Source organism: Callospermophilus lateralis, chromosome 1, assembly GCF_048772815.1.
Source record: "Callospermophilus lateralis isolate mCalLat2 chromosome 1, mCalLat2.hap1, whole genome shotgun sequence".
Taxonomy (NCBI): domain Eukaryota; kingdom Metazoa; phylum Chordata; class Mammalia; order Rodentia; family Sciuridae; genus Callospermophilus; species Callospermophilus lateralis.
Genome location: NC_135305.1, coordinates 57,467,894 through 57,489,339, shown reverse-complemented (window position 1 = coordinate 57,489,339; position 21,446 = coordinate 57,467,894). Strand labels below are relative to the sequence as shown.

Sequence of the window (21,446 nt, the reverse complement as noted above, 5' to 3'; positions counted from 1 at the left end):
CATTCCCCTATTTTATCTTCTCCTGACCTTGCCTTCACCCCAAGTTACTATCTTCTCTTTCTTTACAATCAGCTATGACAGTATTTTATACCTACATCTCTACATCATCATTCCCTGATCACTCCTCAACCCACCAAGAAATTTGTTTTCAATCCTTTTACCAGAATAGCTTTCAATGAAGCCATTTTTACTTGTTTTCTCAAATTCAATGACCTTTCATCATTTCATGTTCTGTGAGCGATCCCTCTCTGAAGCAGTGACACTGATGAATGCTTTTTCCTTCTTGAGACTTATTCCTCCCTTAGTTTCTAGAAGAGTATAGTGCCTAAAATTCAACAAATCTTTGTTGAACTAATACATTTCTTTTATTTCCCTTTTTTTTTCAATCCTCCTTAGTATCCTTTGCTGTTCCTTTTCTTCCTACCCCTTCAAATAACCATGTTCAGTCCTTTTCTTTTGAAATTGATGACAGGAGAGTCAGCTAACAGTTTCTGAGTGCTTATCTGCTTTTCTCTTGAGGGTTTTATTCACATACTTTACCCCATTTAATCCTCAAAACAACCTAAGACACAGGAACCTTATTATCCACAATTTGTTTAGCATTTATCATATGCCAAGCACTAAATGCCTTATATGTATCATTTCATTAATCCCCATTACAACCTTGAAGCTGTTAATAATCTTACTGTTTTAACAAGGGAAATGAGACATTGAGATGTCCAATAAATTTCCCAAGGTCTCAGTGCACAGAGTGATGGAAACAGACTCGAATTCAGGCACTCTAATTCCACAACATACACATATAATACCTGTTTGTCTATATTCTTCTCCACAGCTGTTGTCATTCAATTTCTCACAGCCTCAACTACCACCTTGTGCCAATGAGTTCAAATGTCTTTGGCTCTAGTATCTCTTTGGGGTCACAGACCATCTATATCAATGTGGTTATTAGAGCTTCCCCCCCCACCCCCAGAAGTACTGGATTGAATTCAGGGATCCTTTACCAATGAGCTTTATATCCCCAGTTTTTAAAATTCTGAAACAGGGTCTTGCTAAGGTGCAGAAGCTGGCTTTGGACTTATAATCCTCCTGCCTCAGCCTACTGCATTGCTGGGATTACAAGTGGTTCCACCATGCCTGGCTAGAACCTCCTTTTTTTTTGGAACTGGGGGTTGAACCCAGGGCTTTGCAAATGCAATGCAGACACTTTGCCACTGTGCTACATCCCAGCCCCTAGAACCTCAATTTTTGACAAAGCTAAATTTGGATACAGGTAACATTCTCTACAAAATTCCTCATCCTACATCTTAGTGTTGGTTACTGACTCCAGCAGGTCACTCAAGTCAGAATGCTGAAAACCTTCTGAATACCTCCCCTTCTCTTGTACCATACAAGTAATGTCCAAGGCCTGGCAATTATGTCTTCAAAATAAATAAATAAAACCTGTTTCTTCTTGTTCGAAATCCAGCCACAATTTTAGTTCATCTCTTTATTCACAGGCTTGGATTACTGCACCAGCCCTATCTCAGTAAATTATTCACTCTCCCTCTAGGTCTGTCCCCACTTTCAAGCACTTTTCTGTTCTACTAGGAAAATCATTTTTCTACAATTAGCTTAGAAACTTGATGACTTCCTACTGTCCTGAAAATAAAATTTTAACTCCTTCTTCAGCATATCATAAAAAGGATACAACAGAGTTTGGTCTAGAGTACATTTTAGGCCTAATTCCTCACAACCATCCCTATGTATTCCACTCTACTCATTTTTAATCCTCTACAGTGGAACATGTTCTTTCTCCTTTGTATCTATATCTATGTAGTTTTCTTTGATTCACTAACTGCCACTCATCCTTTGAAGACAGCTTAAAAATAATCTTTCCTGTGAAACCTTTCTGGATTTCTACTATGGCTAGTGCTATCCCAACTCTGGGCTTAACAATCAAAAAGGGCTCAATTATGCTTATCTTGTACCACTTAAAAACATGGATGGAAAATCATGGGAATATTGCCTATGTCAATATGCACTGAGTGAGCAAAAGATTTGATTAAATACCTTCCAGTCTTTTGGATCAAGTGTTTTCAGCATGGGAAACTCTTCCAGCTGCAATTCCTCATCTTCTGATTCCTCTGATAACTCTTTCTTATCCTCCAGTTCCTGAAAAGAGGCAGAAGCATTTCTGGTTCTCCTCTTAACAAAAGCTTCAAACCATCTTCCCACAGGTTCAACTTGACAGAGTGCAGAGGCTGTGATTGAAATTGGTAAGAGAGGCTTCAATGTATTACATGAAACAAGTCTGTTTCAAGGCAATATATTTTCTTAGGAAGATTAAAACAGTGATGCCATTAGAATATAATTTTAAAATCACCAACTATAAAAATAATTGCAGTCATCCTATTTACATGAGGGGTAGCAAGAAATTATCATTTCTAGTATCTACAGAGTATTCCATCAAACTTGTCCAGATAACTAAAAAAATATAAAACCATTCAATAATGTCCACAATAAACCAATACTTTTATGTGGATAAAAGACTGGTAGGGAACAGGAAGAAATGTTGCAAATTGCTTTACTTTTATACCAATAATGGAAATAAAGCAATACATAATGATAAACTGTCACTAGGAATTAACCTCCAAAAAAAAAAATCAACTCAAACTATCTCAATTATTAAAATCTTGAATTAAAATAGCTCCTAATAATTTTAAGGATTCATTAGCAAGATTGTTCCTAAAGATAATTTAACAAGCAGCTGATGGGGACTTACTAATGCTGCTGTGCTGTTAGATAACCTTGGGATCTAAACTCAGAAGGTATGAGCTTTAGTCTAGGTTTGACAGTGTATCTTGAAATGATTCAGAGAGGTCTTCAACTATAAAATGGGAACAATACGTACGTCATTTAGTTCCTAGAAACATTGAGAACGCATAAAAGAACTCTGCAAATTACACTGTTGTAAGAAAAGCATTGTATATGTGTATATTGGTAACTGAAAAATGGCAATTTGGGTCAGGGAAGGGGGATACACTCAAAACCACATTTAACAAGCACCAATGAAAGTGGCAATGGGAATTTGAAACCCGAGACTTCCACAACTTTCCTGAGCTATAAATCTAAGAATCTACAGCAGCAGAACAAGTTTCACTTGTTATGATTGCCTTTAAAGTCTACCTCCGCCAATCTTTCCAGCAGCACAAGGAGGGGTCTTTTAATACTTTAAAGCAGTGTCTGAGTTCTGACGTTTAAACTACAAAGCCGGAGCAAACGTACAGGAGGAGAAAAGTGTTAAGGCTTTGTACAATCCCAGACACGTGGGGTGTTTGCAGCTGGTAGTCTCTTCGCTGAAAGCAAGGAGATGCTTGTGGGTATCTTTTGGGGTACTGGAGAGTTCGGTCCCGGAGTGTTCAGACGGATCCATGAGTCAGCAGCCCCAAGAAAGGAAACAACCTTAGGGGCAGAGAGATGCCCCCAAGCCGCTCAGTCTTCCAATCTAGAGCAGCATTATTTTAAAGCAGGGAGCAAAAGGGCACTTGTGACTGCCCCACAGAACCCGGAGCTAAACGCCGGGGTCAAGGGTAGAGAAATTACAAGATTGCGAGAGGGAAAACTGAGGTAGGGGCGGCTGAAGCGGGACGGACCCGGAGTTGGTGGGCACGTACCAGAGGTCAGAGCGTGGGTGATGGCGGTGCCCTGGCCGTCCGCGGCGCTCGGCAGGAGCAGCATGATGGCGCTAGGGCTAGCCCCGCGGGCGCAGCGGCTCACGTCCCCGGCGGAAGGCCCTCTGCGTCCCCTCCAGCTCTACCTCCCCGTCCGAGCCTCGCGCCTAGGCTCTACGACGCCCAGGAACCGGCGCGTGGACACGAGCAGCAAGCACTTCCGGGATGGGTCTCTCGTGGTGTGGACGCCAATCCCACCCCCACCCATCCGCGCCAACGTGTGCGGCAACCTAGTTCCTCTACCCACACAAATCCGGCTGGAGACCAAGGCGCACGAAAGAACGGTTCCTAGACTTATTTTGTACCCATGTAGAAAGGATTATTCTTACAAGCAGTAGAAAATAACTTTTAAAAGTTATTTGCATATGTTCTCTCTCTCTCTCTCTCTCTCTCTCTCTCTCTCTCTCTCACACACACACACACACACACACACACACACACACACAGGAAAAACAGCTATTTCTAGATTGTAATCTTACAAGCCGTAGAAAATAACTTTTAAAAGTTATTTGCATATGTTCTCTCTCTCTCTCTCTCTCTCTCTCTCTCTCTCTCACACACACACACACACACACACACACACACACACAGAGGAAAAACAGCTATTTCTAGATTGTAATTTTCAAGATCCTTCTTTATGTATTAGCCTGAACCTAACCACTGATTTATTTTTATTTTTTACCAGTAGCTCTACTTGTACAAATACATACACTTATGTACGTATACCTGTGATGCAATTTGTCATGCTATTATTCGTTTACCAGCATTATCTCTTTTAATAATCATTTGGAGAAAAAAAAAAAAAAAAACACCCTCTAGCGTTAGATTCTATTTCAAGGCCAGCATTATTTTTATCCTGTCCTAACAGAATGAATTTTTATTTCAATATATTTCCAATGACAGGGTTCTGGGTTTTGTTTGATGTATATTAAAAGTCAATTGTATTTCTACTATAAGCGTCCTTCTATGACTGAGGTTAAAAAAAAAAAATTCAAAACGTGCAACGCCCCCCCAAACTTTTCCAAAGCTATCACACCATTCTACAGTCCCATCCGGTATACGTAATTTCATTCCCCATCCTCCCCCGCATCGTTGCCAAACTTACTTTTAAAAAAATTTTATAGTAACCATTCTAATGGGTTTGAGGTGGTTTTGATTTGCCTGTCCTAGACAGCTATGTTGAACACCTTTTCATGTAGTCTGTTCTTTATATACCTTCTTAAGAGAAATGTAGATTCAAGTTCTTTGCCTCCCTGTCTTTCTTTTTCTTTGCCCATCTTAAAAATAAAGTTGTTCTATGATTGAGCTGGAGGAATTCTTTGTATAGTTTGGATATTAATCCCCTAAGAGAAAAAATATTCTTTGTTCTAGTTTATAGGTCTATCCATCACTTGTGCCAGGCATTTTGCGTACATCTGGCGTCTTCCTAATCCTGTGAGGTAAGGAGGAAATTAAAATTCAGAGATTAAACACATTAAACAAACTGGCCACACTAACTGAGGATTTAAACTCATCGACTGAGCCAGGGTTGGTCCTGGAATTTACTGCTACGGGATCTTACGAGACTAGAGACGGTGAGGGGCCAGAATAGACCATCGTTTCCTTCTAACAAGTACGCTTTCCTCCAGCCACGACCGGGGCTAGAACGTGTTTCCTTACAAGGCTCTCGTCATCTCTGAGGTGCAGAGCAAACCGGCACCAGGAGCCGGTTCTACTTCCGGTGGGGAAGGGAAAGGGAAAGCACCACCGGAAGCGAGGAAGATGCTGTGTAATCACTGAGAAAGTAAGGGAGGCACTCGCATCCTAAAAATGCCGGATTACCTCGGTGCGGATCAGCGGAAAACCAAAGAGGATGAGAAGGACGACAAGCCCATCCGAGGTCAGTTGAGACAGGCATGAGCTCGGAGCTGGGTGGGACCAGCCTTGGCACTGGAGAGGAGCTAGATTCTCGTCCTGGCTCGGTGTTCTGTTCCTTTCTGACCCAGTAATTTAGTCCGGGGCGGCAATCCCGGGCCTGCCTCCTCTCTCGTCCTCCTCCCGCTTCAAGTTGTGAATTCATCTGTTGCTGACCGAATTTTTAATTAATTTCCATCTCACGGGAATTGAAGATGTTATGCACTCTGCAGGGCCTTACAGGCCTGCAGAAATTCCCTCGCCTGGCGGTGTTTGGTTACCTCATCCTCTTATCGAACCTCCGCCAACGGCCCCCAAAGTGTGACAATTTGGTACTATAACTGTGTAGCCAGAATCCCGAGACAACATTGTCTTTAAAATAACAACAACTTATTTGACTAGATAATGCATTCACAAGTTTCACAATTCGAGAGTTAGGAAAGAGGCATTTTGAAGTCTCCCATCCTTGGCCCCAGCCACCAGCTTCTCCATGGAAGCAGCTAATGTTGACATTTTACGTAGCCTTCTAGACGTTTTCTATACAAACAATTCTACTTTTGTATTTTCTATTTTTTTTTACATAAATACAGCATGCTCTGCCGACTTAAACATCTTGCTTTTTAAAAATATGTTTTTAGAAATAATTTCATTGTAATGCTGTTTGTCTTTCTGCATCTGTATAGTATTCCATAGAATGGGTGTATGATAATATATTTAATAAGGCATTGATGACGTTTAGATTTCCCTGGTCACCATTATAAAGCACCTTGTTCATATAACTTCCACATGAAGTTGTAGTGTAAATTCTAGAAGTGGCGTTGCCATTTGTTTCTTTTGAGCTATTTAAAAATGTTATGGTGTTTTGAAATGTTTTTCTCTTACTTTTCCCTTTTGTAACTTCAACTTTTACTAGAACCCCCTTTTCACCATTTACACCCTCCTCCCAAAGAAAAAGCATTTTCTGTCCTCATTCTACTCTAGTCTCCTTGAAAGTCTTGTAGGACTGAACTTTTCAGAGGTACTAAGTACCTGTGAAAAAACCTAATCACAGAAATTAGCTATTTGATATGCATAGTGATCTATGTGATTCTCTATATTGTTTTGTAAAATTAACAAATTTGGACATAGTTACAACTAATATGTATATTGAAATTCAGGTGTTTCTTAATTGGTATCTTCTTTGATCTTTACAGAAACACTGGTGTTATCTCTGTTTTTCAGGTGATGAAACTGATACTAAGATTTTATTGTTTTTACAAGGTTATCTAGCAAATACATAACATTTTTAGGCCTAGGTTGTTTCATTCTCTAACCCCTTGATGTTCTGGCCTGCTATTCTGTGGCATCATTTTGAGTATTTTCAGTGGTTGTGTTGATGATCACTGATCACCTCAATTCTGGCAATTTCTGTTATCATTGCACTTTAACCACCTAAGGAGTTGATACTGTTAGACTTTATTATTAACAGAAGCTACTTAATTTCTATTAAACTTCACATTTCTCTTTCCATCACAACCTTTTGCTCTTCAGTCTTCATTATCACTGAACCTTAACCTGACCTCACTTTTGATCTGTTTCAGTCTGGTATCTTATTCTTCCCTGCTCAGACTGTTCCTATTTTATTTGTGGTAACTTAGTATACCCAATTTTTGCTCACTGCATTTTTTTTTTTTTCTGTTTAATTCTGAAAGTCTCAGTGTTTCTTGTCTTTTCTCTGCTCATAGGCTGCCAACATTGTTCAAACAAGTCACAGAAATCTCATTGATGAATTTACTTCCAACTCAATCTTTCAGGTCTCAACTGAGAACTATTGCTAATGCCCATTCACTATGTGGTTGTTTCAAATCTTTTACACATTTCTCAAGTCTTCAGTTAGTCCCGGTCTTCCTGGCTGATGATTTTTTTTCTCTCTGCTGAGAAGATTGAAAATGCACTGTTAACTTTTCTATTATCTTCCATTTTTTTTGTTTTGGTCCTGCCTCAGAATGTGATGTTATTTTCTGTCAAATCTTAACCTTCCCATATCTGTTCCTGACCCTTTCCCTTTCTCCTCTAGAACTTTGTTTCATCAATTACCACCTCTTTTGTTTGTTTTCTTATGGGCTTTCCTTTTGTTCCTGTGAATATACTAATATCAATTTTATCTTAAAACCACACACAATTGGGAAGATTAGTGTTTTTGTTGTTGTTTTGTGTGTGTGTGTTTGCCCATGTTCGCAGTGCTGGGGATTGAACACTATCATTGAACTGTAACCCTAGCCCTTGAAAAGATCTTTCTGTTCTTCTATCTATCCTTTCAAGCTACAACCCATTTTCTTTTTTTACCTGAAAGTGGCTGAAAGGGTGGACATGAGAGTTAGGAAGATTTGAATCTTGACTTTGCTTCTTACCTAGTGGACGAGTCACATTCAGTTTTTCTAATGTATAATATGGAAACAATTGTATTCATTTTATAAGCTTATATAGGATTAAATGTTATATCTATGGCATTTATTTATCTGTAGTCAGTGAATTTTTAAATAAATAGCAGCTATTATTACTATTATGCTCACTAGTCCATTTCTTCACTACTGTGGTTCTGGGAATTGAAACCAGGGATGCTCAACCACTGAACTACATTCACAGCTCTTTTTTTTATTTTAGACAGGGTCTCACTGAGTTTTCAGGTTAGCCTTGAACTTGTGATCCTCCTACCTTAGCCTCCCAAGTTGCTGGGATTACATGCTTGTGTCACTGCACCTAGCTCTTATTAAGTTTTAAACCTCCTGAAGTTTGGTTGCTGTGTCTGTAAATCTAATTGATCATTGGTTTTTTAATCCAAGACCCTTTACTATTTTTTCAGTCCTAATCTTGATGTTTTTGACATTGTTACACTTGGGCCTCCTTTGGTTTCTCTTATTGAATCTTTCTGTTTATCCTCCCTGTCCTCACATGGTTTCTCTGCATTTTTGTTACTGGTGATTTCATTTTCATCTTGCACTGCTGCCTCTCAAATGTAATTCCCTAATCTTTTTTACTTCATACACTGGTATCTGAATTATTAGAGCCAGATTATTGTCTGCCTTCCAGGTTGCTGCTTTGGGATACACTGGTGTTACGGAGTTCCCAAGATTGTGTCCTCAGATTCAGTAAATGATCATTAGGTGGACTCAGCGTGTAAAATATTACCAACTAGGGAAATTTGTTAGATAGTCATTGCCCAGTTTTTTTATTGGGGACTGTTCATGTAGACACCGTCTACCTACCACATACCAAATTTCACACTCTTCGAAGAAATGCAGTTGTGTTTGTACAAAGGGTTTAGACAGTGAACTACTATTCATTGTCAGTTCTAGAAATGGTGGGAACACTCTCAAAAATTCATGTTTTTCAGATACCATTCAAGGGTTAACCTTGTAAACAGAGCTTTCAGATGCCATGGTAACTCTTCTGAGAGGTAGAGTAATACAACAAACTTAAGAAAATTGAAACTGAACTGGATTTTCCCCTCTATTTTTATTGGTTTTTTAATCCAAGACCCTTTACTATCCAATTTTTCTTATGATTTCTCTTAAAAGTTACCACCTTCTCTGGGATATGCAGTGCAAAGCCTGGGCATCATTTTGATTCTTCTCTTCCTTAGCTCCTGGCATTTAGTTTCCTTGTGCTGCAGATTTCTCCTCCAAGGACTTTTTATCTAGCTCTTTATTTCTCTTTTCATTGCCACCATCATATGTCAGGCTCTTGTGACCTCCAAATGGCCTCACATACTCCAGTTTGTTCTCCATACATTAGCTAATTCTTCCTAAAGTACAGTTCCTATATGTCAAGATATGCCATGTCCTGTCTTAATTCACTCTAGCATTCTTGGACTACCTCACCAGGGCTCCAAACATCCAACTACTTAATTACTCACTAACCATACTATGTTTCAGTTAAATTGGTCTAGTTGGCAGTAACCTGCATGTTTTTCTTACTTTTACTCATACTTATTGGGGAAGGTGGGATCCTGCCCTGTGAAAATAGCTTGTTCTTGTAGGCTCAAAAAAGTTTTTTTCTTGAAATATATAGAGTTGACTTTTGTTACTCATAGTAGGTTTGTTTTATAAATTCTAGGAAATAGTAACTAGGAAATACTGAACCATTGCTCCTAGGGGAAATACACACATATTTCACATGGAGTATAATCTTAGATACTAAAAGTGACTCATCCTGTTAGATTGTTGTTTTTATTTTACAAAAAAGAGAAAACAGGTTCAAAAGTATTGACTTGCCTAATGCTGTTCCCATTAGCAGAATCCAGAGTTGGGATTCAAACCCATCCAACTGGTGGCTAAGTTTCTTGAACTATATTGCCTTGCCCGCCTTCTCCATCCTGTGGTCTTCTGTATGAGAGCTGAAACAGGAGAGCATTCTGTGCATGATCACAAATGATTGCAAATGCACATTGGGGGATTTACACATAATTTTAGTGACTACACACATTCACTAATGCAGAATTGCCATTTAAAGAGGATTTACTATAAATCACCTGAAATTTCAGATAACCACTGTTAACATTTAGATGAACACCAATTAGGGCTAATCTTCATATGTGTTTTAAATAATTTTTATAGAAAAAATTACATGCACGTCTTGTATTTTTTTAAAACCTGCTTGTTTTACTTAAAATGGTACTTCTTTTAGCTTTCTACTGTTATAATTTTTAATGACTACATTGTATTTCATTGTAATAACATAGTGTAATTTATTCAACCAAGATCCTTAATGGGAAAAAAAGATCCTTAATGGTTGTTTTGGTACATATTATATAAAGTACATAAATGTTAATCATGTATACTATGTATTCATCTACTTATTATGAATTACTTATTCATTTTCCCAATAATTAGGTCATTTTTTAAATCCAGGAACTATTTGATGGTTGTATTTATATCATTGTAATTTTACTCAAGTTTTGGCACTCAAAACAATTTGAATTGAACAGAAAAGTTGTTTGAATTTCATTTATTGTCATTTTTCTTTTAGCGCTGGATGAGGGGGACATTGCCTTGCTGAAAACTTACGTAAGTCCTTAAAATGTCTAGAAAATGTAAATGTTTTATGTTAAAAAAAGTTTTGGTTTTGTTCTTCCATACTAATTAGAGGAGAATGTCAGGTAGTTCACAGTAATCTTCACTGAAAAGTTAATGACCTAAGCCTGTCTAGACTAGATCAGCGCATTCAGCAATCTAAGCTGCTTATACATACTTTTTATACTTTTCATAATTAAAGTGTGGTACCACATGGGAAGATATTTGAAATAATTTACAGAAATATTTACTATACTTATTATGTATGTAACTGAGATATGAATGATAGAGAGTTTTTTTTATTATTATTATGTATTTGTTTGTTTATTTTATGGTGCTGGGAGTTGAACCCAGGGCTTCATGCCTGCTTAGGCAAGCACTCCACTGCTGAGTTATATCCCTGGCCCTTGAAATGGAAAGTTTAAACGCATAGAAACAGATTTATTTTTATTTGTTATCTTGCATAATGGCAAATGGTCTGGGGAAAAGTAATTGACTTAGGAATACTTCTGAAAATGGTACACACTCTATGTTTCACTTCATGGGCTTTGGGACAATAAATACTAATAAGATTGTAATTGTTAAAAAATTTTATCTGTTGTTTAGTAAATTGTTGATATCTGGATGTTCTAATTATACTGATCTTCATCACCCAGGGTCAGAGTACTTACTCCAGGCAGATTAAGCAGGTTGAGGATGACATTCAACAACTTCTTAAGAAAATTAATGAGCTCACTGGTATGTATTTTTTAATCCCATTTCCTCTCTTTAAATGTAATGTGTTAATTATAGTAAGAGTTTAAATGCAAATTTTAATCTTTCATAAATTATAAATTTTAAAAGAAATTATTATTCTTCTGTTAAGAGATTGGATCTTAACAGTCTCTTTCACTGCTTTTTTACAAGGCTTAATGCTTATGTATTAAAAAACATCATCGTCCTCTAAGCAAGTGATGTTTCTATTGATGAAGGCCTTATTTAGTAAACTCCAACAAATGCAGCAAATAAAATTTTGAATAAAAACATTATTTCATATAGTATTGCTGGAGTAAGCAGATTATTGCCTGGTAATGGACACTTTTCTTTTTGGGAACTTTAGCAGTGAAGTTTTACATTATTTGACCTACATGAAAGATGTCAAGTATTTCATTAAATTTTTTGGTTTGATAATTACTTTAGGGCAGTGATTTTTCAAGTTGGGTGATTTTGCCCCCCAGGCCTTTGACAATGTCTGGAAACTGTCTTGATTCTTATGACTTGGGGGAAGGCAATATTAGTGACATCTAGTGGCTAGAGGCCAAGCATAATGCTGAACATCATAAAATGTATAGGACAGTCCCCATAATATGCCAATAGTGCTAAGATTGAGAAAGCTTATGTTAGGATAATGTGTTACATTTTGGTAAATTTTGTTGTTTTTCTCTCTGTAGGTATTAAAGAATCTGACACTGGCCTGGCCCCACCAGCACTCTGGGACTTGGCTGCAGACAAGCAAACTCTCCAGAGTGAACAGCCTTTACAGGTTGCAAGGTATACACAATTTTCTGTGGAAATTTATTGTTATCTAGTATTTTCTTTTTTAAAATATTAATTTTTTGGTTGTAGTTGGACATATACCTTTTTTTAAAATTTATGTTTTATATGGTACTTAGGATCGATCCTAGTGCCTCATGCATGCTAGGTGAGTGCTCTACCTCTGAGCCACAACTCCAGCCTGTATTTTCAAGCACTTTTTAGACTTATGGATAATGCAATAGTTTATAGGGAATTTTTATTTCAAATTCTGTATAAATAAAAACTTTCTACAAAAGTATCTGGAGGTAAAATTTTATGCAATTATTCAAAAAGACATAACGTCATAAGTAAAAGATTAAAATGATACAGAAATATGCAGAGCTTATTATTAAAACCTCCCTTCTCATCTTTGCTCTCTGATTGCCTCTTCCTTAAATGTAACTACTGAAAAGAGTTTGGTCCTTCTATTCCTCTGCATATCTTTATGTTTGTATCAGCATGTAGAGAAACATGTGGAAGGTTTTTTAAGACATAACTACACTGGTTTGGAAATCTTTCATTATCTTTAACATAGGCGTTACATATCTTTAACATTTACTTCTTTAATTTTTTTAAAAAGGGAAAAAAGAAATAATCTGTTGATACAAGCAAGCAAGTGGTTTAACAGGTTTATACTCTTTACTTACTAAGAAGGTTTGAGTTAAATGCCTGTTTGCCTGATAGATTTTTGCCAGTTTTATAGAAATTTTTCGTTTTAATTTGTATTGCACTGATTACTAGTACTTCTTATTAAACATCTATATTTCTTTGACATGTTTTGCTCTATTGGGTTCTTATTAGATTTTAGAAACATTCATATATTGTACATATTAATCTTAAATATGTTACATTTTTCAAAGTGTGTCACTTTTAACTTTTTGGTATATTGCTGTATGAATGTTTTAAATTTTTAGAAGGTAAAATAAATCAGTACTTTCATTGTCCCTCTTGGTTGTTGATGTTGCTTAGGAAAGCCCACTCTAATCCAAGGCTACACACATATTCTCTAATGTTTTAAAATTTTATTTTGATTCTTATTTCTTTAATACAGCTAAAAGTTGGGTTTTTTTCCTTCTTCTACCCTCCTTGTATCTCTTTCTCCATCTTTTCGTTTACTCATTGATTTTTGTTTTATCATCATTTAAAAAACTTAATAGTTATGTAATAATAGCTATATTTTCCAATTTCTAGAGATGTTCATTTTCACTTTTTTCAGCTGAGTATTTTGTTTTCTGCCTTCGGGTTCTAATGAGCACATTTACTCTTTGTGTATTCTAGATTCTACATGTCAATTTTTTCTTTTTTAAGTTTAGGTATTAGGTCTTGGCTTCCTACCATGGAAGATGAGGATTTTGTTTGGGTTTGGGGTTTGTTTCCTCCCCCTTCATCCTAAAGGTGTACCCTTCCTATCCCCATATCCTCCCAATATAATTACTATTTTGTAATTTTGATTAGGTAAGTTTTCAATGTTTATATAATTATATCCAAGTAAACTCTATTCACAAGGAGCCAAGTGGTAAACTATGATTACTTTTTCCTTTCTTGTACCACTTTTTGTTATTCCTGTTAGAATCAACTTGTTTCCCGTTTGTCTGGTTTTCTATATACTTTACTAACTTTTGAGTTTTGTTTTTGTTTTTTTTAATTGTCTAAATTGTTCTTCAGATGCATAGATCCATCAGGTGTTTTCTCAGCTTCATCTTCCTTGAGTATTTCCTAGCACTTTCTGACTTGCTTTATTGCCCACTTCCAACTTCTCATTTTCAATAAATTTACCCAAGCCTTCCTCTGACATTCCTTACTACCCCATTTTACTTTCTACAGAACAGCGTTTAACAAACTTTTCAGAAAGGGCCAAATGGTAAATATCTTTGACTTATTTCTTTCTTTATTTTTATTTTTACATACATGACAATAGTGGAATGCACTCATTATTACCCATTTACAGCACAGTTTTTCATAACTCTGTATAAAAGTATGTTCACGCCAAATTATGCCATTATACATTTATGTACTCTTTTTTTGCATTATAATTCTTAATACACATATATACCACAATTTATCATATCTCTGTATATAAGGTATGTTGACACCAAATTCAAATCTTCATACATGTGTTTTGATGTGTCCAACTACAACTAAAAAATGATGCACATGTGGTAAATGAGAGAAGAATCAAGAAAAATTGAATCCTAAAGAAAAATGAAGAAGGCAGACATCAGTCATCTAATGATGACTATCACCTTCCACCATCCTTATTATTCCCCTTCCCCCTCCCTTTCCCTCCCACCCCTTTTCCCTATCTAGAAATAAAAATAAAATAAAGATATTGTGTCCACCTATAACTAAAATTTTTTTAAGAATCAGTAGCAGTAAAAATGTATTTAAAGAAAAAACTCATGAAAAAATGAAAACACATTTACTATTGAATTTGATATGAGATAATATGACTGTCTTCTTTTAGGAAAAATAAGAAGGAAATCAAGATATAAAGGGGTATCCCTAATAATAAATAGGAAAAAAAATCAAGAAATTTGAGAACTTCCTAATAAAATGTTTGGGTTTAATTTTCCAGGGGTATGATCATTTGAAAATTTGATTGCCTGGCTAAAATTGAGTGGATCCTTGGGGCTGAGCATAGAATGGAATCTTTAACAGTGGCCCAGTTTCTACAGTTCAGTTCTACTTTATACTTGCTCATTAGTGGTGTCCTACATGTCCTGATAATCTAGTTATTTGAATTCATTATTAGTGGTTTAGAATTTCATACTCTAATCAAGCCTTTTGCTGTGTTAGGTGTACAAAGATAATTAATGCTGATTCAGAGGACCCAAAATACATTATCAATGTGAAGCAGTTTGCCAAGTTCGTGGTAGACCTCAGCGATCAGGTGGCACCTACTGACATTGAAGAAGGGATGAGAGTTGGGTAAGATTTCTATTTACAATAAATACACTTCTTTTATTAAAGACATCAGATCACATTAATACCTTGGCTTTGATATGAATGAATGAATACAGTGCCATGTATTAAAAATAATATAGTACAGTTGAACAGCCTTTCTTTTCCATCCATCTACTCCCTAACTTCCTATCATCTTCCCTGCTTCCCACTCTTAACTTTTGCTTTTTCTGTGTGGTTTCAAATGTCATAAAGCAAGTACATAATTTTTACAGTTGAATTTCCTGGTCCATTTAAGGTAGGTAACATGGTATAAATAGAGGAGGTACTTGCTTAAAGAGAGTTACAAGGATTGAGGTAATGTCTACAGAATACATAATAATCCACTCAGTAAATTTTGTAAAATTTTCCCTTCCCCTTTGGGTCTAGGGTTTCATTGCACTTGTGTAGGTTGTTTGCCATGTCAGGCTGGTGTTTTATAGTGTCCTAAGTTTTAATGTTTCTCTTTGCATAACTGTGTTTCTCTTGCTTGCTTAAAGTATGGTTTGAGGATTAAAGACTAAACATAAAGGCCCTTAGAAAGCTTAAAGAATGTGTTAGTGAGTATGTTTTTTACCTCCTTAGTGTGGACAGAAATAAATATCAAATCCACATTCCACTGCCTCCTAAGATTGACCCAACAGTTACCATGATGCAGGTAAGAAAGTATGGGAGGGAAAAGAATTGGTTGGCATGGCTTCTAATACAATTGCATTCATTATTCCCAAAATTTAAGTATATGGGCATGTATCAAAAAATTGCCAAAAATTTAAAAATAATTTTTCAGATGAGATAGTCCTTATCAACCTTTATTTTACTTGTTTGTCTTACTTATTAATGTCATAAAGATATTGTGTCCACCTATAACTAAAAATTTTTAAAATATCAGTATCAGTAAAAATGTATATATAGAGCAAATAATTCTAGGACACTGGGCAATGTACTTCATTTTTATTAAAATTCTTGTTTATAAGTCTGATTTTTCTTTTATGATATTGAGTCTACTGTACTGGACTAGTTAATCAAAAGTCAGTAATTATTTATGAAGCAATGTTATTGCTCTCTTAGGTAGAGGAAAAACCTGATGTCACTTACAGTGATGTTGGTGGTTGTAAGGAACAGATTGAGAAATTGAGAGAAGTGGTTGAAACCCCACTACTTCATGTAAGTAATTTCAGTATTGCATTCACATTTTTGTGTTAGAAAGATGTAATAATCTTTTGTGTATTGAGCACTAAAATTGGTTACATATTAGAAAGCTGTTAAGGTTAATATTTTCCTGAATGAAAATTTTTGAAAGGGTGGGGAGGTAAGTTACAGAATGTGAGGTACTGGGTTCGATCCTTAGTACCACATAAAAATGAAACAAACAAAACGAGCAAAAAGGATGAAATGATTAATTTGTATTTAAAAAAAGAAAGACCTACTATTTAGATCAGTAAAGGAAATTGAGATGTTACCTCTAGCACTAGGTTAAATATGTTATAAGTTAATTATAGAAGAAACTACGTATACTAATGACATCAAGAGGAAAAAAATTAAACTTAGATCATGAAAAATTAGGTATTAAATACCAGATAATAATTTCATTCTTTAAACACTAATTTTTCTTAAGGAAAAAAAAAGGAAAATATTTTGTTCATAACTGTTTATAAAAGTTCATAAAGCACCTTTAAAAACCATTCAGGATGGGCTGGGGATGTCACTCGGTGGCAGAGTGCTTGCCTAGCATGTGTGAGGCACTGGGTTCGATCCTTACCACCACATAAAAATGAAACAAAACAAAATAAAGGCATGCTCTCCATCTACAATTACCCAAAACAGCAACAACAACAAAAATTCAGCCTTAAATGTTGATAAGAGTCTATCTTATTTTATATGTTATAGATAAAGTAATATTTCTTATTTATATCAAATTATAAATTATGGGCCTAATATTGATGTAGACATAGTCTTATTTTTATTATACGGAAATGATAAATGAAAAAATTCTGTCTCTGTCAACAGCCAGAGAGGTTTGTTAACCTTGGCATTGAGCCTCCCAAGGGTGTGCTGCTGTTTGGTCCCCCAGGCACAGGCAAGACACTCTGTGCCAGGGCAGTTGCTAATAGGACTGATGCTTGCTTCATTCGAGTTATTGGATCCGAACTTGTACAGAAATACGTTGGAGAGGTAAAGTAAATTCATCAAAGTCAAAGAATATATAAGTCTGTTGAAGATGAATGAAATTAAAATAGTAATTCACATTTTATTATGAGGGATTTTGGCCTAAAATTTCTTGAGTGTGATTGTAATTGGTGATTGAGGAAATCCAGAAGTCAGCAACCTTCACTTGTGGTCATTTGGAAAAAGACAACTATTTATAATTTGACAAAGACGCCCAGGTGCAGTGGTGTACCCCTGTAATCCCAGTGACTTGGGAGGCTGAGGCAGAATGATCGTGAATTCATGGTCAAACTCAATAAGTTAGCAAGGCCCTCAATAGCTTATTGAGACCCTGTTACACAATAAAAAATAAAATGACTTGGGGATGTGGTTCAGTGATTAAACGTCCCTGGGTTCAATCCCTGGTACAAGGATTACACGTTATACAAATCTGGTTTGTGAGATAAATGACCCAGAAATGCTTGGTGAATAAAATTTTATTTCAGGGACAGTGTTTTATGGTCTAATGAGAAAAGGAGAACATCAATTGCCTATATGTGTGTGTGTGTGTGTGTGTGTGTGTGTGTGTGTGTGTGTATGTATGTATATATATGCACCTCTATATATTTAGGCACTAACTAGGACTATGAAACCTATTAATGATAAGTATACTTGAAATAAGAATTAGAAAAGGAACCACACAAGTTGAGATATACTTTGATTTTCTGATCCATGTTCATAAATCAAATTTGATAATTAGCAATTCCAAGTGATAGAGCAGATGCTTTTATTTCCTTAAGTTAGTATTATTTAACAGAATCATGAAAAATTAATATTGTTTTGAGGCTAATAAGATCAATTTGATGTTAGTAGTAGCAAACTTCAATCTTTAAAAAAGATTTAGGTAAAGGTGGTTGAGAATACTCTTTAAAAAAAAGTTTAAGTAGTGAAACTTTTGAAACATAACTTTGTACTTTATGTTAAAAGATTTAAAAACCAACTCTGAATTAATAAATTAGTTTTTCTCTTTAGGGGGCTCGAATGGTTCGTGAGCTTTTTGAAATGGCCAGAACAAAAAAAGCCTGCCTTATCTTCTTTGATGAAATCGATGCCATTGGAGGTATGAATGGTATTTTAAAGAACTTCTTTAGGATTGGAGTTCATAAGAGTTCTAAAGTGATATGTGTTAAAGTTCTATTATGTTCATCTTGTGCAAAATTTTAATTCTGACTCCTTTATGAGCTCTGGGACCTTTAAGCCACAGATCTCCTTAAGAGTAGGGCTAAACCGTAAAGGAAAAAAGAAATACTATATAGCATTGACATTTTTCAAAGCCTTTATTTTTGTAACGTATCATTATTGTGACACATATTTCTGCACTTGCATTAATAACTCCTACATTGAGATGAGTTGTCTCTTAATGTGAAAGCTCTTTGTTATAATTTGATTGGTGGTGATTATTTTAGTTTACATAAATTAGCCTCATAGATTTGATGAGATACAGTATTAGTAGTCTAGGTAACTTATTTTAACTAAGCTTCAAGCTCCAGTTTGCTCAATTTATAAAGGAAATGATAATTCCTGCCTTATGGGTTTTTGAGAGGTTAAAATTAAGTAATGAATGTGATAGACTTTGAAAACACTCAACTCTCCTATAGGCATTGACTGTTGTAGTCTTTAATACTCCTTAGTGGCTGGAGAAGTATCACATTTCCATGTAGTTAATTGTTATTTAATACACTGAATGACAAAACTGACTTGAACTATTTGGGTAATGATGTTAGGTGGTTTTAGATTGCATGGGCATTGTTGGGTTTGGACATTGTGGCACTAATGTTTTCAAAGGCCATTATTTGGCTGCAGTGTAATGATGTAATGTTCTACTCTAATATCATCTATAACAAACCTTATAATGTCAGGGTACTTTGAGGCTCTGGTTTCCAAAGTAGATTGTGTAGAAAAACATTGTTTTAGGGTATAGGAAGCAAACACTAAAACTTCCTTTTGTATTTTTAATCTTTATTTAAAAATAAATGTCTTTTTTGATGTTTTATTAATGTATACATTAATATGCATTTATATGACTTATAAGTAAAAAAAGTATATTTGCAGGCTGTTTTTCCCCCTTTTTTGCTATTCTGGTTGAAATAAGACATGAACCTAGAGTATTTTCATATATCATTCAGCTTCATAATAAACTGCTGTGGTTTATTATATTATGGATTTAGACATTTTAAAGGAAAATTTTGAGAAAATTAAAATAGTATGATAATTTCCTGCATTTAGTCAAACATCCATGATAGTGCTTAAGTTGCCTTAACCAAGTATCAAACAATAGAGGTGGTTAAGTGATTTATAAACAAAATTCCTTAAAGGTCTTCAAAATATTGTAAAGGAGCCAAGCATGATGGTGCACCCCTTTAATTCCAGCTATTCATGCAGTGAGGCAAGAATACACAAGTTTCAGGAGACTCAAAAACTTAGCGAGACCCTATCTTAAAATTAAAAAAAAAAAAAAAAAAGGTACTGGTACTGGTGATATATCTCTGTGGTAAAGTGCCCCTGCATAATTCCCACTACCTAAATTAATTATAATTAAACTTTAAAGGAGACAATGTTAAGTAAATCTGTGGTGAATTCTTTTAAAAGCAAAGATTCACTTTCTAATTAGTTTTGTGTACCTGATTTGCTTCAAAGTAAGATGTGCATTTGTGCTAGAGGTAATTTGAGCTGAGATTGACAGTACCGTTAAGTAGTGCTACTCTTGATTCTCTTGGTGGACATGAAATGTTTTTCTCTTGTTTTCTTAGGGGCTCGGTTTGATGATGGTGCTGGAGGTGACAATGAAGTACAGAGAACAATGTTAGAACTGATTAATCAGCTGGATGGTTTTGATCCTCGAGGCAACATTAAAGTGCTGATGGCCACCAATAGACCTGATACTCTGGACCCAGCACTGATGAGGCCAGGGAGATTGGATAGAAAGATTGAATTTAGCTTACCTGATTTAGAGGTAAGAAAATTATTTCATTTTAGAAAAGGAATTCTTGAGTTTTTTCTGTGTTCCCCCCCATTTTAATACTTGTCGATTCCTTCATTTTTAGGGTCGGACTCACATCTTTAAGATTCATGCTCGTTCAATGAGTGTTGAAAGAGATATCAGATTTGAATTGTTAGCACGACTATGTCCAAATAGCACTGGTAAGAGAAAAGGTGTTATTTATTTTGCCAGTCTGTCTGTTTGGGCTACTATAATTAAGCGTTTCTTTTGTTTTTGATTAACAGGTGCCGAGATTAGAAGTGTCTGCACAGAAGCTGGTATGTTTGCAATCCGAGCACGGCGAAAAATTGCCACTGAGAAGGATTTCTTGGAAGCTGTAAATAAGGTCATTAAGTCTTATGCCAAATTCAGTGCTACTCCTCGCTACATGACATACAACTGAGCCTCAAAGGCTTTCAAATGACAACTTCAGTTAGAATCTTAAGACTTGTTAGTACCACCTCACAAAAAAATAAATGATTTAAAAATTGTATGCTTTTCCCCCAGATCTCTTTTTTTCCATAGTGTAAGTTATTGGTATATAGGCAAAAAAGCTTGTTACAATGTATATTGAATTGTTTTGATCCACCACCATTTAAAGGCTTCACATTATATAAAGTGCTTGCTTAAACTATATATATTCTAGGGTTATGGTGGCTGGTGGCTATATCATTATATCCTCCCATCTTCCCAGTGAAGAAGATGAAATGGATCTTGAATTAATAGATGCAAAAACTTTTCCTTCCTAATTTACTCATTGGGATTCAAATCTAAGTTTGTTAGCTCCGTTACCTGTGCACCTATTTTGCTCTTCTGCCCTCCATTAAAATAGGTCATCTACATATTGACACATGTATTGTGATAGTTTTCCTCCACCGTGTTGAATAATAAACTTTTGGCCAAACCTTTTTTAAAGTGAAAAAAATAATTTGATAAATATTTTGCTTTGCTGTTTGGCTGATTTCAAATTATCCCAGAATTGGTGATTTTTTAAATTTATATATGACAGCGGAATGCATTACAATTCTTATTACACATGGAGGGCACAATTTTTTGTATCTCTGGTTGTACACAAAGTATATTCACACCAATTCGTATCTTCATACATGT

The 21,446-nt window shown here is 35.6% G+C and overlaps 2 protein-coding genes across 3 annotated transcripts in view; one reads left to right on the top strand and one right to left on the bottom strand.

Annotated features, from left to right (window-relative positions):
• Window positions 1-5,130, bottom strand: part of Dnajc2 (DnaJ heat shock protein family (Hsp40) member C2) — a 30,237-nt gene extending 25,107 nt beyond the window's left edge. Inside the window, exons 1-2 of one of the 2 annotated variants that reach the window (XM_076834879.2) lie at window positions 4,819-5,130; window positions 2,053-2,154 (exon numbers count right to left, since the gene is read on the bottom strand). In XM_076834879.2, the coding sequence (XP_076690994.1) occupies window positions 2,053-2,085 (33 nt within the window). In that variant the 5' untranslated portion in view covers window positions 2,086-2,154; window positions 4,819-5,130. Of the gene's footprint in view, window positions 1-2,052; window positions 2,244-3,656; window positions 4,232-4,818 lie in introns of those variants that run through there. The other variant, XM_076834870.2, reaches the window with a different exon arrangement.
• A 303-nt stretch (window positions 5,131-5,433) lies between these two features.
• On the top strand, window positions 5,434-20,829 carry Psmc2 (proteasome 26S subunit, ATPase 2). Its single transcript, XM_076834911.2, has 12 exons — window positions 5,434-5,592; window positions 10,614-10,651; window positions 11,314-11,395; window positions 12,088-12,187; window positions 15,008-15,139; window positions 15,737-15,809; window positions 16,220-16,315; window positions 17,159-17,323; window positions 18,329-18,416; window positions 20,107-20,309; window positions 20,401-20,497; window positions 20,582-20,829. The coding sequence occupies exons 1-12, from the start codon at window positions 5,523-5,525 to the stop codon at window positions 20,737-20,739; spliced, it is 1,302 nt and encodes a 433-aa protein (XP_076691026.1). The 5' UTR covers window positions 5,434-5,522; the 3' UTR covers window positions 20,740-20,829.
• The last annotated feature ends 617 nt before the right edge of the window (window positions 20,830-21,446 follow it).